This window comes from Malaclemys terrapin, chromosome 4, assembly GCF_027887155.1.
Source record: "Malaclemys terrapin pileata isolate rMalTer1 chromosome 4, rMalTer1.hap1, whole genome shotgun sequence".
NCBI lineage: Eukaryota > Metazoa > Chordata > Testudines > Emydidae > Malaclemys > Malaclemys terrapin.
In genome coordinates, this window is record NC_071508.1 from 13,064,804 (window position 1) to 13,086,473 (window position 21,670).

General features: G+C 46.8%; 1 protein-coding gene across 1 annotated transcript in view; it reads left to right on the forward strand.

Annotated features, from left to right (window-relative positions):
• LOC128835640 (complement decay-accelerating factor-like) overlaps positions 1-21,670 on the forward strand; it is a 194,880-nt gene that overhangs the window by 5,833 nt on the left and 167,377 nt on the right. Inside the window, exons 3-6 of the mRNA XM_054025221.1 lie at positions 216-442; positions 9,711-9,899; positions 12,688-12,876; positions 18,992-19,091. Coding sequence (XP_053881196.1) covers positions 216-442; positions 9,711-9,899; positions 12,688-12,876; positions 18,992-19,091 — 705 coding nt within the window. The remainder of the gene's footprint in view (positions 1-215; positions 443-9,710; positions 9,900-12,687; positions 12,877-18,991; positions 19,092-21,670) is intronic.

Consider the following 21,670-nt stretch of genomic DNA (forward strand, 5'->3'; position numbering starts at 1 on the left):
TGGTATGATAAACATTCCAGAGAACTGTCCTTCAAAGTAGGAGACCAAGTCATGGTCTTAAAGGCGCTCCAGGCCCATAAAATGGAAGCATCGTGGGAAGGACCATTCACGGTCCAGGAGCGCCTAGGAGCTGTTAACTATCTCGTAGCCTCCCCCACCTCCAACATAAAGCCTAAGGTATACCATGTTAATTCTCTTAAGTCCTTTTATTCCAGAGAATTAAATGTTTGCCAGTTTACAGCCCAGGAAACAGATGATGCGGAGTGGCCTGAAGGTGTCTACTACGAAGGAAAAAGGGATGGTGGCGTGGAAGAGGTGAACCTCTCCGCGACCCTTGGACGACTGCAGCGACAGCAGATCAAGGAGCTGTGCACAAGCTTTGCACCAATTTTCTCAGCCACTCCAGGACGGACCGAATGGGCATACCACTCCATTGACACAGGTAATGCTCACCCAATTAGAACCCCACCCTACCGGGAGTCACCTCATGCCCAAACTGCTAAACAAAGGAAGATCCAGGACATGCTACAGATGGGTATAATCCGCCCCTCTAATAGTGCATGGGCATCTCCAGTGGTTCTAGTTCCCAAACCAGATGGGGAAATACGCTTTTGCGTGGACTACCATAAGCTAAATGCTGTAACTCGTCCTGACAACTATCCAATGCCACGCACAGATGAGCTATTGGAGAAATTGGGACATGCCCAATTCATCTCTACTTTAGACTTAACCAAAGGGTACTGGCAAGTACCACTAGATGAACCCGCTAAGGAAAGGTCAGCCTTCGTCACCCAAGCAGGGGTGTATGAATTCAATGTACTCCCTTTCGGGTTGCGAAATGCACCCGCCACCTTCCAAAGACTTGTAGATAGTCTCCTAGCGGGATTGGGAGAATCTGCAGTTGCCTACCTCAATGATGTGGCCATTTTTTCTGACTCAGGGACAGAACACCTGGAGCACCTGGAAAAAGTCTTTGAGCGCATCCGACAGGCAGGACTAACTGTTAAGGCTAAAAAGTGTCAAATAGGCAAAAACAGAGTGACTTACCTGGGGCACCAGGTGGGTCAAGGAACTATAAATGCCCTACAGGCCAAAGTGGATGCTATCCAAAAGTGGCCGGTTCCAAAGTCAAAGAAACAGGTCCAATCCTTCTTAGGCTTGGCCGGATATTATAGGCGATTTGTACCACACTGCAGCCAAATCGCCACCCTGCTGACAGACCTAACCAGAAAGAAACAGCCAAATGCAGTTCAGTGGACTGATGAGTGTCAAAAGGCCTTTCACCAGCTTAAGGCGACACTCATGTCTGACCCTGTGCTAAGGGCCCCAGACTTTGACAAACCGTTCCTAGTAACCACAGATGCGTCCGAGCGGGGCGTAGGAGCAGTTTTAATGCAGGAGGGACCGGATCAAGAATTCCATCCTGTCGTGTTTCTCAGCAAGAAACTGTCTGAGAGGGAAAGCCACTGGTCAATCAGTGAAAAGGAATGCTACGCCATTGTGTACGTGCTGGAAAAACTACGCCCATATGTTTGGGGACGGCGTTTCCAAATACAAACAGACCATGCTGCGCTACAGTGGCTTCATACCGCCAAGGGGAATAACAAAAAACTTCTTCAGTGGAGTTTAGCTCTCCAAGATTTTGATTTTGAAATAAAACACATTTCAGGGGCTTCTAACAAAGTGGCTGATGCACTCTCCCGGGAAAGTTTCCCAGAATCAACTGGTTAAAAATTGTTCTTGGAATGAGGAACATATTGTTAGTTTTTATATAATCAGTAGTATGTCTAAAGGTGCATGTGTCTTATTAACTCTGTTTTCTCCTAGAGCTCCAGGAAGAAATCACAGCCAGTGTGGAACTGGCTGTCCAACACTATCTGTGATTTGGGGGGCGTGTCATAACTATAAAGGGAAGGGTAACAGCTCTCCTGTGTACAGTATTATAAAATCCCTCCTGGCCAGAGACTCCAAAATCCTTTTACCTGTAAAGGGTTAAGAAGCTCAGGTAACCTGGCTGACACCTGACCCAAAGGACCAATCAGGGGACAAGATACTTTCAAATCTTGGGTGGGGGAAGGCTTTCGTTTGTGCTCTTTGTTTGGGAAGTCGTTCGCTCTTGGGACTGAGAGGGACCAGACATCAATCCAGGTTCTCCACATCTTTCTAAACAAGTCTCTCCTATTTCAAACTTGTAAGTAAATAGCCAGGCAAGTCGTGTTAGTTTTACTTTGTTTTCTCAACTTGTAAATGTACCTTTTACTAGAGTGTTTATCTCTGTTTGCTGTACTTTGAACCTGAGGCTAGAGGGAGGTCCTCTGAGCTCTTTAAGTTTAATTACCCTGTAAAGTTATTTTCCATCCTGATTTTACAGAGATGATTTTTACCTTTTTTCTTTAATTAAAAGCCTTCATTTTAAGAACCTGATTGATTTTTCCTTGTTTTTAGATCCAAGGGAATTGGATCTTGATCCACCAGGAGTTGGTGGGAGGAAGGAGGGGGGATGGTTAATTTCTCCTTGTTTTAAGATCCAAGGGGTTTGGATCTGTATTCACCAGGGAATTGGTGAAGAGTCTCTCAAGGCTTCCCAGGGAAGAGAATTAGCTTTGGGAATGGTGGCAGCGGACCAGATCTAAGCTGGTAGTTAAGCTTAGAAGTTTTCATGCAGGCCCCCACATTTGTACCCTGAAGTTCAGAGTGGGGAAGCAGCCTTGACAGGTGGTGTGGCCACACCTAATGCATATGGACATCTTGCACTGTGCAGTCTCAGAAATACTAAGGAAAATGAAATGAGTAAAATTAGTTGCTTTTTTTTTTTGTTTATCTTAGCGATGTTATTCAGTGGTACTTTCACGTGTGTGTTAGGAGGCAGAGCTTTGAAATATTTGTAGGAGAGAGAAGGAGCAATTCTGGGATTGGGCCTCTTTTCTTTTAGCCTGTTTTGTCAGATTCTAACAATGTAAAAGTCACTCTAGTCATCATGTGGCATCTGATGTCTTTCCGTGAGTGGCGTGGCTGTTTATATGATTTTCAGAACAGTCAGATGAGTGAACTGACGATCTTTCCTTTTGCAAAATTCCTTTTTATATGCTGAAAAGAATCCCAGGCACCCCTGAAAACCCCCAAATAAATCTGGTGAGTGTAAGGGGGAGAAATATCCAGTCTAGCTCTGAGCACAGGATTCATGGTGGTCAAAAGAAGCTTTGTTTAAGGGATGAATCTCTCCAGCTCGAGTTGGCCACTAGCTGGCGCACTTGGAGTGGTGGGTGGGAGCTGGAGAGTTGCTGAGGCTGGAGCTCGTCATGCAGTGGGGACTCAGCTACTCTGTGCTGCTAATCCAATCGCTCTCTGCACCTCCACCGTTATTGTGCAGCGTGGTTGCTCTTGCTCGGCTAATTCCTGTTTAGATAACTTGACCTAGCACAGCAGTGAAGATGCATTTAATTTAAAGCCCGGGCTGTGGGAACCTTTTCTGTTCTCATAGGCTACTGGAAAACCTGCATGTTATATTTTTGGGGGCAGCAGATTTAGGAAGAAATCACTCGAGACCAGAGAGCAGCAAGCTTACAAAGCAACCATTTATTTACAGACACTGAGCTGACCTAACCAGACAAAACTGGTTGAGCTATCCCCTAATAATCTAACTCAGTTGCCATAGGAACAAAAACCATGACAACCAAATAAACAACATATTCTTCCCCCCTTAATAAGAACATTCCCTAAATAAAACAAACACTAGACTAGAGAAGGAGGGTAGACTGTCTCCATTCCCAGCTAAACCCTGGGGATTATTTTGCCCCATAACCGTGGGTTCGCCCTAGCTAAAGATCCAGCCATTGAGGAGGTTTTTTGTCTCTAGATGGATTATGGTCAACTTCTGGTGCTGTTGCACCCAAAAGTACCTGACAGGCCTGACAATGGGTTCACAGCGCGAACGGGTGAGGAGGTGATATCAGCTCGTGCCGGGCAAAGGGGTATCTCAGCCGCCGGCAGTAATGGAGGAGAACAGTTAGGAACAGGTGATTTTTGATTTGTTGTCTTGCCAGAAGAGGTGAAGTCAGACAACTTAACTGAAGATGTGTTCTGAGGACTGGCATGACCTGGCAACAGCTGATTTACATGTTGCCGCCAGGTGAGATTTTTTGCAGTCCGGACTGTGTAGGAAACAGGTCCTGTTTGAGTGAAGATTGTGGCAGGGACCCATTTAGCTCCAAAAGTATAATTTCAAGCCAAAACTGGCTGTCCCGAGCTAAAGGTTAGGTTTTTTGCTTTGGGTGCCCATCTGATGACTTGATATTGCTGCTGACGTTGCACAATTTGTCAAGGTTCAGAAGGTTTCAGCAGATTAAAGCAAGTGCGCAGCTGTCGTCCCATCATTAGAAAGGCCGGGGATGCCTTGGTCGTAGCATGAGGTGTGTTTCTGTAGGAAAGTAAGAAGGTATCCAGACGCTTTTGAATGGAGTGTTGTCCCCTTGCCGATTTTAAAGCTTGTTTCATTGTTTGCACAAATGTTTTAGCTAATCCATTGGTGGATGGATGATATGGTGCTGAAGTGATGTGTGTATTCCATTTGCCTTTATAAAATTTTGAAACTCCTGAGAGACAAACTGCGGTCCATTCTCGCTCACAAGTTGTTCTGGCAGACCGAAACGACTAAAGAGTTCCCATAGTTTTTGGATAGTACACTTTACAGTAGTGGACTGCATTATAGAGACTTCTGGCCATTTAGAATGGGCATCTACCACCACCAAGAACATGCTTCTTTTAAGGGGGGCAGCGAAGTCAACGTGAATACATTGCCATGGGTTTTCAGGCCAGTCCCATGGGTGTAGGGGTGCCACTGGGGTGCATTTCTCACACCCTGGCATGACATACAAGCTTTTGCCTTCTCTTCAATAGCACTGTCCAATCCAGGCCACCAAAAATAGCTTCGTGCAATTTCCTTCATGCGCACTATTTCACAGTTACCAGAATGTAGCTGTTTTAACATCTGTGATTTCAGTAGTGGTGGGATAATGACACATGTCCCCCACAACAAGCAACCAGATTGGATTGATAACTCCGTCCTCCTGGACATGTAGGTAACAAGGTTGGGTGAGACCGAAGAGGTTTGTCGAGATGTTCCATGCATCACCAGGTCCATAACTTGGGACAATACTGGGTCAACGCGAGTTGCCTTTTTTATTTGAGTAGCAGTGATGGATGTGTTGTCTACCTGTTCAAAATAGAAGATTTTCTTTTGGGCACTATCTTGATGTTTGACCGGCAAAGGCACCCTTGAGAGGCCATCTGCATTGCCGTGCAGAGTGGATTTTCGATATTTGATTTTATGTGTGTGCGCTTGTTGTACTTAAAGTACTGCACAGGATCTTTTCAGGGGGAATAAGACAAAACGCCACATTTATTAGTAATACATGTATTCATTAACACTGTATTATATGCATATAATATATTACACTTACACCCACACACACACACAAACACACTCCGTCTTGTTGTTACCAATTAGTTGCTCCCCTTAACTTCACTGGCCAGGTGAGTTAGATGAGGGAGAGGGTGGAGCCGGGCTTCTGCCGATCCGGATCGATGCTCCCATGTTGACAAGACGAGACCCGGGGTCTTCTGCAAGACACCTCACTTTTATAGCAGCTTTCTTCTCATGCAAATCTATACCAGATTCAAACTCTGTGTCTGTGTCCATTGGTCCTTTGTGCTGCTTTCTTTTGAGTGTTGTTCCAATGCTGCAAAGAGGGTGTTTTCAAAAGAAGGTGCTTGCTTCTAACCCCCGAGGCCGTCAGTATGTCTGCTTGTCTTTAATGAGCCCACTTGACACGTTTTATTGTCCTTGGGTCTGGCTCCCAGCCCCTCTCCAACAGTTGAGGCTGTCTGGAGGTGCTGCCTTCCATGCCTTGCTCATCCACACCTCATTCATTCAACAGGGCAATTGATTAAGAGTGGAGGGGGGGGGGGAGAGCTCTTGTTCTACTGCTAGCAAAAAGAAATTTTTCTTCTATCTTATTCTATCCTTAGGGGCTATAATATTATACCAAGGGCAATGCAAAGTTTCTAAATGAGGCTTTGATACAAAGTTCCATGAAAACAGAGGTCACACGTGGGTAGACCCACCACAAGGTTATATGAAGAAGCACAATGTAGAGTCATGTGAAAATTATCAGAGATTGATCTACATTGTCCCCCTTTTGACCTCTCAAGAACAATTCTTGAGTGGTCACCATATAAATCTTTTGTATTTGTTGCAAACAAACCAAACAATTATAACCAGGTGAATATAACTAAAACTATTAGAATTGACTAAACACCAGATATAACATAAACACAAATGCAAACAATTATAATTATAATAATTGGAAATACAGCAAAACCATTACCATTACAATAATTGGGTACATTGACAAACAAAATGATGCCCAAGTTTGATGCTGCAATAGCCATCAAACAAAAAAAGTCACTGAGGTCAGGACCTTCTTAAGCACACACAACAAATAAGATTTTGTAGGAGTACCACAGTTGTTATGCAAGGTTAAGCTGATTTGGACTTAAACTAACATTTAGTTGCTAAAATGTTGTAGAATTCCCTATTTTTAACAGTTGTTCTCAGAGGTTTCTGGGGACCTGAAAGATGGGGCCATACAATTATGGGCCAAGGTCTTACAGGTTATGGGGGCCCAAGAACTACCCTTCAGAGCTTGGGGAAATAGAACCAGAGTGCATAGAGGAAAGTGTGGAATTAACAATACAAGCAAATGTAACTAACAATACAAATGTATTAAGAACAAAAATTAACAACAAAATGACTATTAGAGAACCTAACAAAAAATAAACCTGATGCATTGGGGACCAAAGTTTTTTGGACACAAGTGGTGATTGATAAATTGGATGGACATGGGGGAAGTATGAGAGAGGAAAAGACATTTGCCCTGTCTAGTGTAGTATTTCCTCTTTTTCTGGACCCAATGCTAGCACAAGACACCACTAGAGACAGACACAGAACATGCAACACAGAACACTGAACACAGACTTTGTCATGACACTATAACCATGGTATTTTATAACTCTTCAGCTGGTACCAGCTCTTCTGATGTTCTGGTTCAGATCCTGAAAGATAGAAGCTTGGAAACAAATTAGCACAGTGCTTTCACCCTGGCAGAACCTGCTTGGTCTCTGCCACAGTGTGTTTGGTACTTGGGGCTGCACAAATGCTAATTAAATGGTGCATTTTTTGTGAGTGTAAATCCTCCCTTTCTCTCAGTAAAAGGGGTTAACACTCCATCTAGAAAAAAATTTCTGTTTTAAAATCTCCAGCCATTTTGCCATGGCCTGGAGATCTGAGGCAGAAGCAGGCACTGTGGTTAACTGTTTTAATGGCATTTTGGCCCTGGGAGAAGGAATTTACCCAAATATTCCAAATATCCCCCTTCCCAATCTCCAGAGGGGTCCCAAAGGTCTGCCCCCTTCTGGGGTCTTAAATGTTTCTTCTCCTGATGTTACTGCTGCTGTAAGATTTGAGAGTGCTGTTTTAACTCTCTGTACCCAACCTGTTTTTCAGTTTCTCTATCTGTTGCTTGCCTGGGCCCGATCCTGCTTTTTCCAATAAACAGTTCCTTTCCATGGGCACAAGCCTTGTTCCACTACCAATTTAGCAAGGAGGGTGGGCTTTCCAACTAGCCCCCACCCTTCCTGGTTCCGTTTCTTAAACATTTTTTTCAAAATTGTGAAATTACCACAATATTACTTACAAAAAAACAAACAAACATAAACCACACTACACTGCCCAAACTCCTATATCCTTCAGAGTTTGGTTTAACAGAACAAGATCTGCATCTTATATTTTTAACCCACTCTGGGCCAGAGGGAGAGACGCTAAGCCTCCCTCTGTATTACTCGGTCTGCTACCACCGAGGGTTCATACACCAATTATACAAATCCTTCCCCGGATCAGAGTGAGAAACACTAAGTTCTCCTCTTTATCTCAGTCTTGCTACGGCTGAGGGTGTATGTACCTCTATAACACAATTTAAACCTAAACTCCTATATCCTTCAGAGTTTGGTTAATTAACTGAAAGTTTACGCTCTTTTTCCTATAGTGCCAGGCTTGCTAAAGCTGGCGGTGTGCACACCAGTTTTATAATAACTGTGGATTCTATGCTTGCTCCCCTTTCGCATTCTCCACCAAAAGGTTGTACTTAAAGTACTGCACAGGATCTTTTCAGGGGGAATCAGACAAAATGCCACATTTATTAGTAATACATGTATTCATTAACACTGTATTATATGCATATAATATATTACACTTACACTCACACACACACACAAACACACTCCGTCTTGTTGTTACCAATTAGTTGCTCCCCTTAACTTCACTGGCCAGGTAGGTGAGTTAGATGAGGAAGGGGGTGGAGCCGGGCTTCTGCCGATCCGGATCGATGCTCCCATGTTGACAAGACGAGACCCGGGGTCTTCTGCAAGACACCTCACTTTTATAGCAGCTTTCTTCTCATGCAAATCTATACCAGATTCAAACTCTGTGTCTGTGTCCATTGGTCCTTTGTGCTGCTTTCTTTTGAGTGTTGTTCCAATGCTGCAAAGAGGGTGTTTTCAAAAGAAGGTGCTTGCTTCTAACCCCCGAGGCCATCAGTATGTCTGCTTGTCTTTAATGAGCCCACTTGACACGTTTTATTGTCCTTGGGTCTGGCTCCCAGCCCCTCTCCAACAGTTGAGGCTGTCTGGAGGAGCTGCCTTCCATGCCTTGCTCATCCACACCTCATTCATTCAACAGGGCAATTGATTAAGAGTGGAGGCGGGGGGAAAGCTCTTGTTCTACTGCTAGCAAAAAGAAATTTTTCTTCTATCTTATTCTATCCTTAGGGGCTAGAATATTATACCAAGGGCAATGCAAAGTTTCTAAATGAGGCTTTAATACAAAGTTCCATGAAAACAGAGGTCACACGTGGGTAGACCCACCACAAGGTTATATGAAGAGGCACAATGTAGAGTCATGTGAAAATTATCAGAGATTGATCTACACGCTGAAAGTAACAGTGCCCAACATTGCATACGACTAGCAGCTAATGGGGGAATGCCTGTGTAGGGTCCAAAAATTGACGTCAGAGGTCGATGGTCTGTGAGAAGAGTAAACTTCCACCCAAACAGGTACTGATGAAACTTTTGAATTCCAAAAACGATTTCCAATGCCTCACGTTCGATTTGGGCATAGTTAGTTTCTGCTTTGCTTAGAGTGCGTGCCAACAAGCAGTTGTTTGTTTGTTTGTTTGTGTTTGTTTACCTTGACTTTTACTTCCTTCTGTTGCTGGGGCAGCACAGGTATCCCACCCTCGTCGCCACTTTGTTATATCCTTGGGGGTAGCAGGTTTAGGAAGAAATCACTTGAGACTAGAGAGCAGCAAGCTTACAAAGCAACCATTTATTTACAGATACTGAGCTGACCTAACCAGCCAAAACTGGCTGGGCTATCCCCAAATAATCTAACTCAGTTTCCATAGGAACAAAAACCACGACAACCAAATACACAACACTGAGGAACCCCCCAGAACGGGGCTCACCTGGCCTGTGGCAGGTCCCTGTAGCATCTAAGGCATGTCAGGATCCTTTTCAACGAAGCCAGCTGTGTGAAATTAGTTAAAATAAATCTCTCTCCTATTAAATGAGAGTCTGTTCTTATGTTTTTCTGATAGGTCTGTGTGGGGCCCCGCCAACGTTCAGTCGTGCCGTCCACCATGATACTAGTCGCACAGAGGGCTTCCCTGTCGGCACAGAAGTGACATACAGGTGCCGTGACGGCTTTTTTAAAATCCCTGGACAGTCAGACACACTCGTTTGCCTTTCAAACTCTGAGTGGTCAATCATTGGAGAGTTTTGTGGTTGTAAGTATTTTATTTTCTCTGGAACAAATTTGCTCAGGCCACCCTTCGCTGATGGAAATGTCAGACTTTCCCCCACTGAATAGGTCTACTCAAAATTAGCTTTAATAACTAGTTTCAAGTTCCTTGCTGGATCAGTGACAATATGCAATTAACCTGCTTATTCAAGAATCTTGTTGCAAAGCAATCTGGGAACATCCATCAGTGAGATGACTTGTGTTTGATTCAGGAATGTTCGGTTTAGACCGACAGGAATGGGAAGTAAATTTATATTTGAGTTTTGACTGCACAGAAATAGGTTGGGATGCTCAGACAGTTTTCCTGCATCACTAGGTAAATATGAAATAAAGCTCTTTCAGAAATGATTTACCTGCATAGTACCACTTATATTCCAATATTGCATAAAGGTCCCAATTGGGTATCATGGGCCCCTTGTGCTGTGCTCTGTACATATGTAATAAAGAGACAGTTTGTCCCTGTACTGAAGTGAGACTCATCGGCGCGGCGCCTCCTGCTGGTGCTCCTGGGAATTAGCTCGACTTCAGCCCGGAGCGCCCTCTGCAAGTCGGTGGCTCACCTGCATCAGGCCCCATGTCCCGCCTGGACCCTGGTGCCCTTTACCTCGGGGTTCTTCCCCTGCAGTACCCCTGCTGTGGGTCTCCCCTCCCAGGGGAACCCCGAACCCCCTATCCCCACCTTGCCTCAGTGGCAACTGCCAGTCATCACTTAGCCCCTGCTCACTGCAGTCTCTAAACCACTCATCACTGGCAAAGGGGGTTTGGACCAGCTGCCTCTGCCTAACCCCAGTACCTCTCTTTAGGCCTTGTATAAGGCCTGCAGCCTGGGGGTTTACCAGACTGGAGCGCCCCATCTCCCTTGCCCTGCTCCAGTTCAAATACCCTTTTCTCCCAGGCAGCCAGGCCCTTCTCTCTCCACACCTAGAGAGAGACTCAGGGGTGAAAGTAACTTAAAGGACTTACTTGTACGCTGGAGTCCTGAGCGGGAGCGTGGAAGAGGTGGGGCCTTTAAATCACCCCCAGAGCTACCAGCTGCAGAGCTCTGGGACTAAGGGGTGATTTAAAGGGCCCGGGGCTCTGGCCGCCGCTACCACAGCGGAGCTCCAGGCCCTTTAAATCGCCAGCAGAGCCCTACCACCGCTACCCGGGGGCTCCTGAGCCCCGGGGTAGCAGCAGCGGGGCTCTGGAGGCGATTTAAAGGGCCCGGGGCTCGTGCTGCTGCAGGGAGCCCCGGGCCCATTAAAGCACCAGCCTGGGGAAACTGGTCTGGTCCGGTCCGGCACAGCGTACCAGCTCACTTTCACCTCTGCAGAGACTGACTCAGCCCCTGGCTCACAGCCCTTAGCTAGGGCCAGCTGTGGCCTAATTGGGGCGTGGCCCCAGCTGTCCTTGCTTCCCCATCAGCCCAGCCTTTTCTCTCAGGAGCAGGGTAACTGCCCCGTTACACACACCCTCCTCAAAATCCCACGCCTGGGGGAAGGGGGGTCCTCTAGCCTGTGCAGCCCAGAGATGTCCCGCCAGCTGCACTCACCTCTCCTCACTGTCCTTCAGTTTTAAGGCTGGGTCTTCCTTCCCCTTTTCGGCTTTTTGTAGCTCCACCTCCGCTGTCCGGCAGGCCTCTTCTGCTGCCATCAGTTGCATACCTAGGCTAACATCCCCCAGGCCCTCTAACTTCAGGGTCTGGGTTCCCGCTGTAGCCTGCTCTCTGTCAGTCTGGGCCCCCGCTTCCTGCTGGGCCCACTCTGTCGCAGTACCTTTCTCGGATACCTTCCGTTGGGTCTGGCCCCCTGGTAGGTCTACTGCTCCCACTGCAGTGTTGACCCTGCCGGCCTTCACACACACACCCCCACCAGGGTCCTTAGGTATCCCGCCCTGCACCCCTCGTCCCTTGAAGGGGCAGTGTCTCCTAATATGGCCCCTCTCCTGGCAGAAGAAGCAAGCTCCTTGCCTCCTCCCGGCCTTGGGCCTTTTCCAGTCCTTCCTGGGCCTAGCCCTCTCTGGGCTGCCTGGGCCGTGTTCCTTGGTTCTGGGCAATCCCTCCACAGGTGCCCTCACTGCCCAGAGGCCCAACATGTTGATCCCCTCTTGGGTTTCTTCACTCAACAGTGTTTCTCAGGGTCTTGTCTCTTCCCCTATTCTGGGTACGTCTCCCTGCCCCCAACCCAGTAGGGATAGTCCCATCTCAAATGTCCCTGACACTCACAGGCATAACAAGTCCAGCACTTAGCCCCAGGCCTCCTGGCCTTGGCGCTCGACTTTCTGTCACGCTCTCAGCGGCTCCTCAGAAACTCCCTCCAGAGGAGTTTTACCAGGGCTCGCTGCTCCCTTGCCAGCTGCACCAACTGTTTGTGGAGGGCCCACTGCCCCTCCCATAGTCCCTCTTGGGTCTCCCGGATCCCTTGCAAGTCATCCTCACGCTTCCTCCAGGGCGCTGACGCCGGGGCCCAACCAGGGATGGCACCTGGGGCCTCCGCCAAGAAAATCCCAGTGAAGCCAGGATCCATCGTCCACTTTTCTCCAGATCTCCAGGCAATAGTCCTAAAATGTCCCGCTCTAATGCTCATATGCTGTTCTGTGGCTGCTGCTGCCTCTACATCATAAACGTTTGGGCAGGGTACCTGTTACCTGTTTGGTACCCTTCACTTATGTTACAGAGTTGTGCACACTTAGTGTTTCTGTTTTTTTTTTTTTTTTTAATATATATGTGGGTGTGTATTTATATATAAATAGAAAGTTAAAAGTACCATTTTATGCCTATTTTTTTTTCTTGCTAGCTAGCTGTGGTACCGTACCAAAGTTAAAATCTGCTGTCTTAAGTAAGGAAGATGAGAAGAAGAATTTCCATGCTAATGGGACCACTGTGAGTTATGTCTGTCGTCCAGGATATGAGGAGACCGAACTGAGACCTGTCATTACTTGTCTTGAGAATTTCACATGGTCAGAAGCCCCTGAGTTCTGTAGAGGTGGGTGTCTTTTTTGTCACTTTTCTCTCTCCATTGAGCGAGTGGCCCTCTGTGAGCAGATAGGAGTGTTTTGTGTTAAGCAGCTGGTTCACATTTCGGCACTGGCTTGTCAATGCTAGTCTGAAAAACCTTTTTGTCAGGTTTTGATGTAAAATTTCAATTCAGCTTTAAATGGAGAGAGAAAGCAAAGTGAGTACTATTGAACGTTAGACAGCGCTTGCAGTAGTTAAGCTTTTCATTGTGTTCGTTGTGCTTCCCAGCAGCAATAGGAAATCACAAATAATGAAGTAAAAGTTAATATCATGCTGTGGTAAATATCCATTTAAAAATGGTGAGCACAGTATCCCTGGAAACTACATGTGAAGGAGAATAATAGTACACCTCTACCTCGATATAATGCTGTCCTCGGGAGCCAAAAAATCTTAACGCATTATGGGTGAAACCGCGTTATATCGAACTTCCTTTTATCCGCCGGAGTGCGCAGTCCCGCCCCACCCCCCCAGAGCACTGCTTTACCGCGTTATATCAGAATTCATGTTATATCGGGTCTCGTTATATCGGGGTAGAGGTGTATTATTTTTGTTGTTAAAATTCACACATTTAAAAATTCTAGTCTCAGAGAGCACTCATTCAGCAAACAGTTCAACCAAATTGAATCACCGTATTAAAAAATAAATGCAATATTTAATAACTATATGTATGGCAGAGTTGTTCAAATACCCCAAGATACATAACAAAATGTAAATGATGAATGGCCTGCATTGTGAATAATGCCATAAGTGTTGGCAAAGCTACCCATATTGAGTCTGTATCTCTTGTATTCCATTTAAAAACCTACATTAATACAGGGTGAGAGGAAGGAGCCAACTGAGTGATCACCCTTAACCACAGCTCCTTGCATGTCTGTATTATATTCTGTTTGACAAACATAGGCTATATCTTATGTGACAGACCCAGACCAGTGGGGTACAGGAGTCTGGTAGAGGGCAAATATACTAGTCACTGGATGAATAGTTTTCTGTTCCCTGAGTGACCAGAGAAGGGGCTGCACTAGAGTAATCAGGAACCTACTAGAACCAGTTAAGGCAGGCAGGCTAATTAGGACACCTGGAGCCAATTAAGAAGAAGCTGCTAGAATCAATTAAGGCAGGCTAATCAGGGCACCGGGGTTTTAAAAGGAGCTCACTTCAGTTTGTAGTGCGAGAGTGTGAGGAGCTGGGAGCAAGAGGCGCAAGGAGCATTAAGTTGGTGGAGTGCGTCCTCACTACCGTGGCTAGCATCAGCTTACGGAGCGGTGCACTGCTGGTAGCTATCCCACAGTTCCTGCAGTCTCCGCCGCCCATTGGAATTGTGGGTTAAGCTCCCAATGCCTGATGGGGCAAAAAACATTGTCGAGGGTCATTTTGGGTACATGTCGTCAGTCTCCCCTCCCTCTGTGAAACCAACGGCAGACAATCGTTTCGCGCCTTTTTTCTGCGTAGACGCCATGCCATGGCAAGCGTGCAGCTCGCTCAGCTCAGCTCACCGACACCGCCACTGTTGTGTCTTGGGTGCTGCTGGCAGCAGACTGTGCAGTAGGTCTTCAAACCATCGTCATACACTGCTTCCGCTGCAACTCTGCTCTCCTGCTTTCCTGGTGCCATGAATCCACCTCTCAGGTCCTCTCGTCGTTTGGTATAAATATCTATTCTCATGTCATCCGTTGTCATCCACTGCTTCCGCTGAAGCTCTGCTTTCCTGCTCTCCTGCAGATGCCATACCACGGCTAGCATGGAGCCCACTCAGCTAGCATGGAGCCTGCTCAGCTCACCGCTGCTGTTGTGAGCATTGTAAACACCTCTCGCATTATCCTGCAGTATGTGCAGAACCCGCAAAAGCAGGCGAGGAGGCAACAACAGCGTGATCACGATAGTGATGAGGACATGGACACAGACTTCTCTTAAAGCACAGGCCCTGGTAATTTGGACATCATGGTGGTAATGGGGCAGGTTCATGCCGTGGAACATCGATTCTGGGCCCGGGAAACAAGCACAGACTGGTGGGACCGCATAGTGTTGCAGGTCTGGTATGATTCCCAGTGGCAGCGAAACTTTTGCATGTGTAAGGGCACTTTCATGGAAGTTTGTGACTTGCGTTTCCCTGCCCTGAAACAGCAGAATACCAAGGTGAGAGCAGCCCTCACAGTTGAGAGGCGAGTGGCGATAGTCCTCTGGAAGCGTGCAACGCCAGACAGCTACCGGTCAGTCGGTAATCAATTTGGAGTGGGTAAATCTACTGTGGGGGCTGCTGTGATCCAAGTAGCCAATGCAATCACGGAGATGCTGCTATCAAGGGTAGTGACTCTGCGAAATGTGCAGGTCATAGTGGATGGCTTTGCTGCAATGGGATTCCCTAACTGTGGTGGGGTGATAGACGGAACGCATATCCCTATCTTGGGACTGGACCACCTTTGCAGCCAGTATATAAACCGCAAGGGGCACTTTTCAATGGTGCTGCAAGCACTGGAGGATCTTGGGATGGTCGGGAAAGGTGCATGACGCTCGCATCTTGAGGAACTCTGGTCTGTTTGAACAGCTGTATGAAGGAACTTACTTCCCAGACCAGAAAATTACCGTTGGGGGTATTGAAATGTCTATAGTTATCCTTGGGGACCCAGCCTACCCCTTAATGCCATGGCTCATGAAGCCATACACCGGCACCCTGGACAGTAGTAAGGAGCAGTTCAACTATAGGCGTAGCAAGTGCAGAATGGTGGTAGAATGTGCATTTGGATGTTTAAAAGCTCACTGGCGCAGTTTACCTCAGCTAAACCAATATTCTCATCGTTATTGCTGCTTGCTGTGTGCTCCACAATATCTGTGAGAGTAGGGGGGAGATATTTATGGTGGGGTGGGAGGTTGAGGCAAATCGTCTGGCTGTCGATTACGTGCAGCCAGACACCAGGGCGATTAGAAGAGCACAGCAGGGTGCCCTGCGCATCAGAGAAGCTTTGAAAACCAGTTTCATGAGTGGCCAGGCTACGGTGTGACAGTTCTCTTTGTTTCTCCTTGATGAAAACCCACCCCCTTGGTTGACTGTACTTCCCTGTAAACCAACCGCCCTCCCACCTTTGATCACTGCTTTCAGAGACAATAAAGTCATTATTGTTCCAAAATCATGCATTCTTTATTAATTCATCACACAAATGGGAAAATTTGCAAGATAGCCCGGGAGGGGTGGGTGAGGAGGGAAGGACCGGGTGGGGTGGTGGATGAGGGAGGGAAGGACAAGGCCACACTACAGTTCAAAACTTATTGAATGCCAGCCTTCTGTTGCTTGGGCAATCCTCTGGGATGGAGGGCTGGGGGCCCATAGCCTCCCTCCCTCCCCCCTGCATTCTTGGACGTTTGGGTGAGGAGGAAATGGAACTTGGGGAGGAGGGCAGGCAGTTATACAGGGGCTGCAGCGGTGGTCTGTGCTCCTGCTGCCTTTCCTGCAGCTCCACCAGACGCCTGAGCATGTCAGTTTGCTCCCCCACTAGCCTCAGCATTGCATCCTGCCTCCTCGCAGCGTGCTCCTCCCTCCTCTCATCGCATTCATTTAACGCTTTCCTGGACTCTGCCATTGTTTGCCTCCATGCATTTTGCTGAGCTCTTTCAGTGTGGGAGGACTGCATGAGCTCTGAGAGCATCTTGTCGTGAGTGCGTTTTTTTCGCCTTCTAATCTGCGCTAGCCTCTGGGACAGAGATGATAGGGGGAGCGTAGAAACATTTGCAGCTGCGGGAAGGAAAAAAAAGGAGAGTAGTACTTAAAAAGATATATTTTAGAGAACAAAGGGAAGACTATTTCACACTGAATCAAGCGATTCACATTGCATAGCACATGTGCTTTTGGTACAAGGTCGCATTTTGCCTCTTATATTGAGTGCTTGCCGGTTTGGTGTGAGACATCACACACGCTCGGCTGGGCAACAGAATTGGGCTTGCAGCAGCCATGGTAAGGCAAAGGGTTTCAGCTTCTTCAACCTTCATAACATGTGGGAACGGTTTCAAACAGCAGCACCCTACTTTCCCATACTAAGCAAAGCCTGTTGGGTTGGCCATTTAAAAGCAGGGGCTGTGGTTTTAGGATGAATGTGCAGCACAATCCAACCCCCCCCACCCCCGACCCAATTCTCTGGGATGATTGCTTCACACACACACCCCACCCCCCAAACTGCATGGCTAGTATCAGGGAAGATCCTGGTCAGCCAAATGCGAACAGCTCACTATGAACGGGCCTTTCCCCACCATGTGGCTAACAGTGGGGATGATTTATTTTCAGGCAAAGGCAAACAGCCAAAGCCCAGGCCCATTCGCTGTAAGGTTTTGTTCTGCAATGATTCCAGACTACTTGCTACTGGCTTGGCGTGGTAAATTAATCATTAAACACGCTTGCTTTTAAACTCTGTATTATATTTACAAAGGTACACTCACCAGAGGTTCCTTCTCCGGCTTCATTTGGGAGGGTTTTGGCTCCAGGGTGATGAACAGTTCCTGGCTGCCGGGGAAGAGGGATTCTCTCCTTGCCTTGCCTTCAACCTCCTCCTCCTCATCATCATCTTCAAACTCCTCCTCCCTGTTGCGTGAGACTCTCCCCTTGCAGGTGTCCACGGACAGTGGTGGGGTAGTGGTAGAGGCCACCCCTAGAATTGCATGCAGCTCATCATAGAACCAGCATGTATGGGGCTCTGACCCAGAGCGACCGTTTGCATCCTTTGTTTCTTGGTAGGCTTGCCTCAGCTCCTTAACTTTCACGCGGCACTGCTGTGTGTCCCTGTTGTAGCCTCTGTCCATCATGCCCTTGGAGATTTTGGCAAATATATTGGCATTTCGTCTTCTGGAATGGAGTTTTGCCTGCATGGATTCTTCTCCCCATACAGCGATCAGATCCAGTACCTCATGTTTGGTCCATGCTGGAGCTCTTTTGCGATTCTGGGACTCCATGCTCACCTGTGCTGATCAGCTCGCCACACTGGCCAAACAGGAAATGAAATTCAAAAGTTCCAGGGTCTTTTCCTGTCTACCTGGCCAGTGCATCTGAGTTGAGAGTGCTCTCCAGAGCGGTCACAATAGAGAACTCTGGGATAGCTCCCAGAGGCCAATACCATCGAATTGCATCCACACTACCCCAGATTCGACCCAGCAAAGTTGATTTTAGCGCTAAACCCCTCGCCGGGGAGGAGTACAGAAATCAATTTCAAGAGACCTTTAAGTCGACAAAACAGGCTTGGTCAAGTGGTCGGGTGCAGGGTTAAATCGACCTAACGCTGCTAAAATTGACCTAAACTCGTAGTGTAGACCAGGGCTTAGACTGAAGTAGTCTGGCATGCCTGATTAGTAAAATACTTCATGTATATAACAGGCCATATATTTTGATGTGCAAAAATCCTTGTCCACATCAAGGACAGAAATGTTTTCCCAATATAATCATTAGTGCTGTTTGTAGCTTTCTCTGTGGTCCCTGAATGCAGCATGTCTCTTCTGTTTGGCATGTGGACACGGTGAATGGCTGATAGTGTGTTCTGTCTGGTAATAAGTGCCTGGCACCAGATGAAGCATCACAAATAACTCCCTGTACCAGGTAGGAGGAGTCTATTGCCATTGAAGTTGACAAAGTGATAGAATTCAGCACTTAATATGGACAATAAGAATATCCACAGTTAAGTAGGAAAAAACCCCCAGAGAGGAGAGTGAACTAACTGCACTGCTAGTCTGCCATTGCCATAGTCCAGGGGTGACCAAACTTACTCACCCTTCGAGCCGCATACAACAATCTTCAGAAGTTCAAGAGCTGGAGCAGGAGGCACCTGCTGGCGCTCGGGGCTTCAGCCCCACTCCTGCTGAAGCCCTGAAACCTGCCTCCCTGCTGGGCAGAAGCCCCCAGCCCACCACCCTGCTCCAAGGCAGAGGTCCCACGCTGTCCCCCCCACACCCCAAGTCTGGTAGGAGGGCTCCGTGAGCTGCACTTTCACTGTGTAAAAGCCACATGCGGCTTGTGAGCCACAGTTTGGCCACCCTGGCCATAGTCTCTTCTAAGTCTGTTAGAGTTTGTTGCATCAACATAACACGCTGACACTGATCTTGTTCTGTGCTAGGGAAATCGTGTGGTGTTCCAAAAGGACCAGAGCATGGCAGAGCTGTTGATACAACAAATTACCTGTATGGTGCAAGAGTAAACATCATTTGTGATGAAGGGTGAGTGTTGGGCAACTGGTGCTGATGAATTCACAGAGCTTAGTTTGGTGAACAGTGGAAAATTAATAATAGAAATTTCGATCTAATTTAAAAGATTAAGTTGGGAGAAAGCTGGTGCAGCTACGGTATCATGGGGTGCGCTTCAATTTCATCAAGCTGCTGTTGGAAAAAACTACCATAATATGTGATTGGGTTCTGGTTTCATTGGATTGTGCAGGTACTTTCGGGACATCAGAGTAATTGAACAGGGAAGCACATGCCATGAGCATGGATGTCTTTGTTTTAATTGATATATCATTTTGTTTTTCACTGTGTCACCCATTTAGGTTGTTTGTGCAGGCAACAAAGGTTAAATTCCCTGTGCTGGGATCAGGATGATTGGGAGTGGCTGGTTATGGAATAAATTGCCTAGGGAATTTGTGGAGATTTTTAACAGCAGGTTAGACAAACACCTCTCACGGATGGTCTACGTAATAATTAGTCCTGCCTGAGTGTAGAGGACTGGACTAGAAAACCACTCGAAGTTCTTTCCAGTCCTATGATTCTCTGTCTTCAAACCCCACAGGGATTAGGAGACAAAGAGAATGCCTTTTCCTGTAGCTGAGCCATCAGGGATAGATAATAAGAAAATATCATATTTCCTCTATATAAATTCATGTCATGCCCACACCTTGAATACTGCATGCAGAGGTGGTCGCCCCAGCTCTAAAAAGATATATTAGAATTGGAAAAGGTTCAGAAAAGGGCAACAAAAAATGATTAGGGGTATAGAACGGCTTCCATATGAGGAGTATTTTTTCATGCATCACACTGTCAACCTCTGGAACTCCTTGCCAGAGGGTGTTGTGAAGGCCAATACTATAACGGAGTTCAAAAGGGAGCTAGATAGATTCCTGGAAGATGGGTCCATCAATGGCTATTAGTGAGGATGGGCAGGAATGGTGTCCCTAGCCTCTGTTTGCCAGAAGCTGAGATTGGGTGACAGGGCATGGATCACTTGATGATAACCTGTCTGTTCATTCCCATTGGAGAACCTGCCATTGGTCTCTGTCAGAGGACAGGATCCTGGGCTCAGTGGACCTTTGGTCTGACCCAGTATGGCCGTTCGTACGTTCTTCTCAGGTGATGTAATAAAAACTAGCTGTTATCAGATATCAAATCACTTTACAAAGGAGGGCAGTATTGTTTTCCCCATTTTACAGATGGGGAAACTGAAGCACAGAGGGGAAGTGACTTCCCAAGGTCACCCACAGGCCAGAGGCAGAAATGAGAATGGAATCCAAGTTTCCTGAGTCCCAGTCCAGTGGTTTTTCCTCTAGGCAATGCTGCATCTGAGTTGCACCCACAAGAATGTCCAAGCTGTTGTTTCAGAGACGTAGCTGTATTAGCTTGTATCAGAAAAAACAACAAAGAGTCCATGTAGCACCTTAGAGACTAACACATTTATTTCGGCATAAGCTTTCGTAGGCTAATGATGATGATGAAGTGGGTTTTAGCCCATGAAAGCTTATGCCCAAATAAATGTGTTAGTCTCTAAGGTGCCACAAGGACTCCTTGTTGTCCAAGCTGTTGTTGTGATACTTAACGTTATCCTATGCAGAAGTGTACAGAAGCTGCCCACCTTGGAATTGTGTCCACCAACAAAAGCTTTGGGTTTCAATGGGCTGATTAGGTTTGGACATTGAGATGTTCGGGTTTTGAAAGAGTGGCAGCAGTGGGACAGCCCTTGTGCAGCTGTCTTCTCTCCCGGTTGTTGCTGTCAGCACAAGTGGCCTTTGGGTGTAATGTTCTAAGTTGGAAGAAAAGCGGTAGCCACCTGGCCACACATGATGTTCATGTCTATCCTTGTTGGCCCTCTCATTTCAGCAGACTGGTGAAAAACCCTGCAGAGAACAGCTTTACTAGGTGCACCTCTCATCTGTTTCTCTAAACCTCCTTGACAAATAAATAAGGCCACGACCTTTAGCCTGTAGTGTTAAAGGAAGTAGCGAAGGCTAAGTGACTGCATTGCCACTATGCAGAACTTCCTGTGCAAGAATTAGCTAAAGGTCTAGCTAAGTGGGTCTTGGATGTGGACTGTTGCCAACTCTTTGGTAGAAGAGCAGAATTAAAATAGGCAGAGGAATGATGGCACTAAGCAGGCTGAGCTACTAACTTCCAGAGTGACAGAGACACCCCTTTTAGTACTTTGCTCCCCATTTCTCTGGGCCAGTAATCCAAGGTTTAGAATGCCAACAGCCCACATCCCGAGCACCGTTCTGCAGATTGGAATGAGGGAGATGTTACGCAGTCTCCATTCTGCAAAGCCAAACGTCTTTCACATGCGAACACTCTGAGAAGATTAACAGTCTGGAAAATTACTAATTTCCTTAGAATTTTTCAAATAATGGAACTTCTTTAGGGACTTCTTCCACCTTCTGGGGATGTAAGAAATAAGAAGCATTAAAAATGTGGATAAGAGAGACTTACTTGTTTCCCTTTGCTAAGATTCAACAAAGATATTGCCCAGAAATTCCCAAGCATCTGGCTAGTATAGATTTTAAGGGGAAGGATTTCACCTGCTAACATGCTCTCTGCAA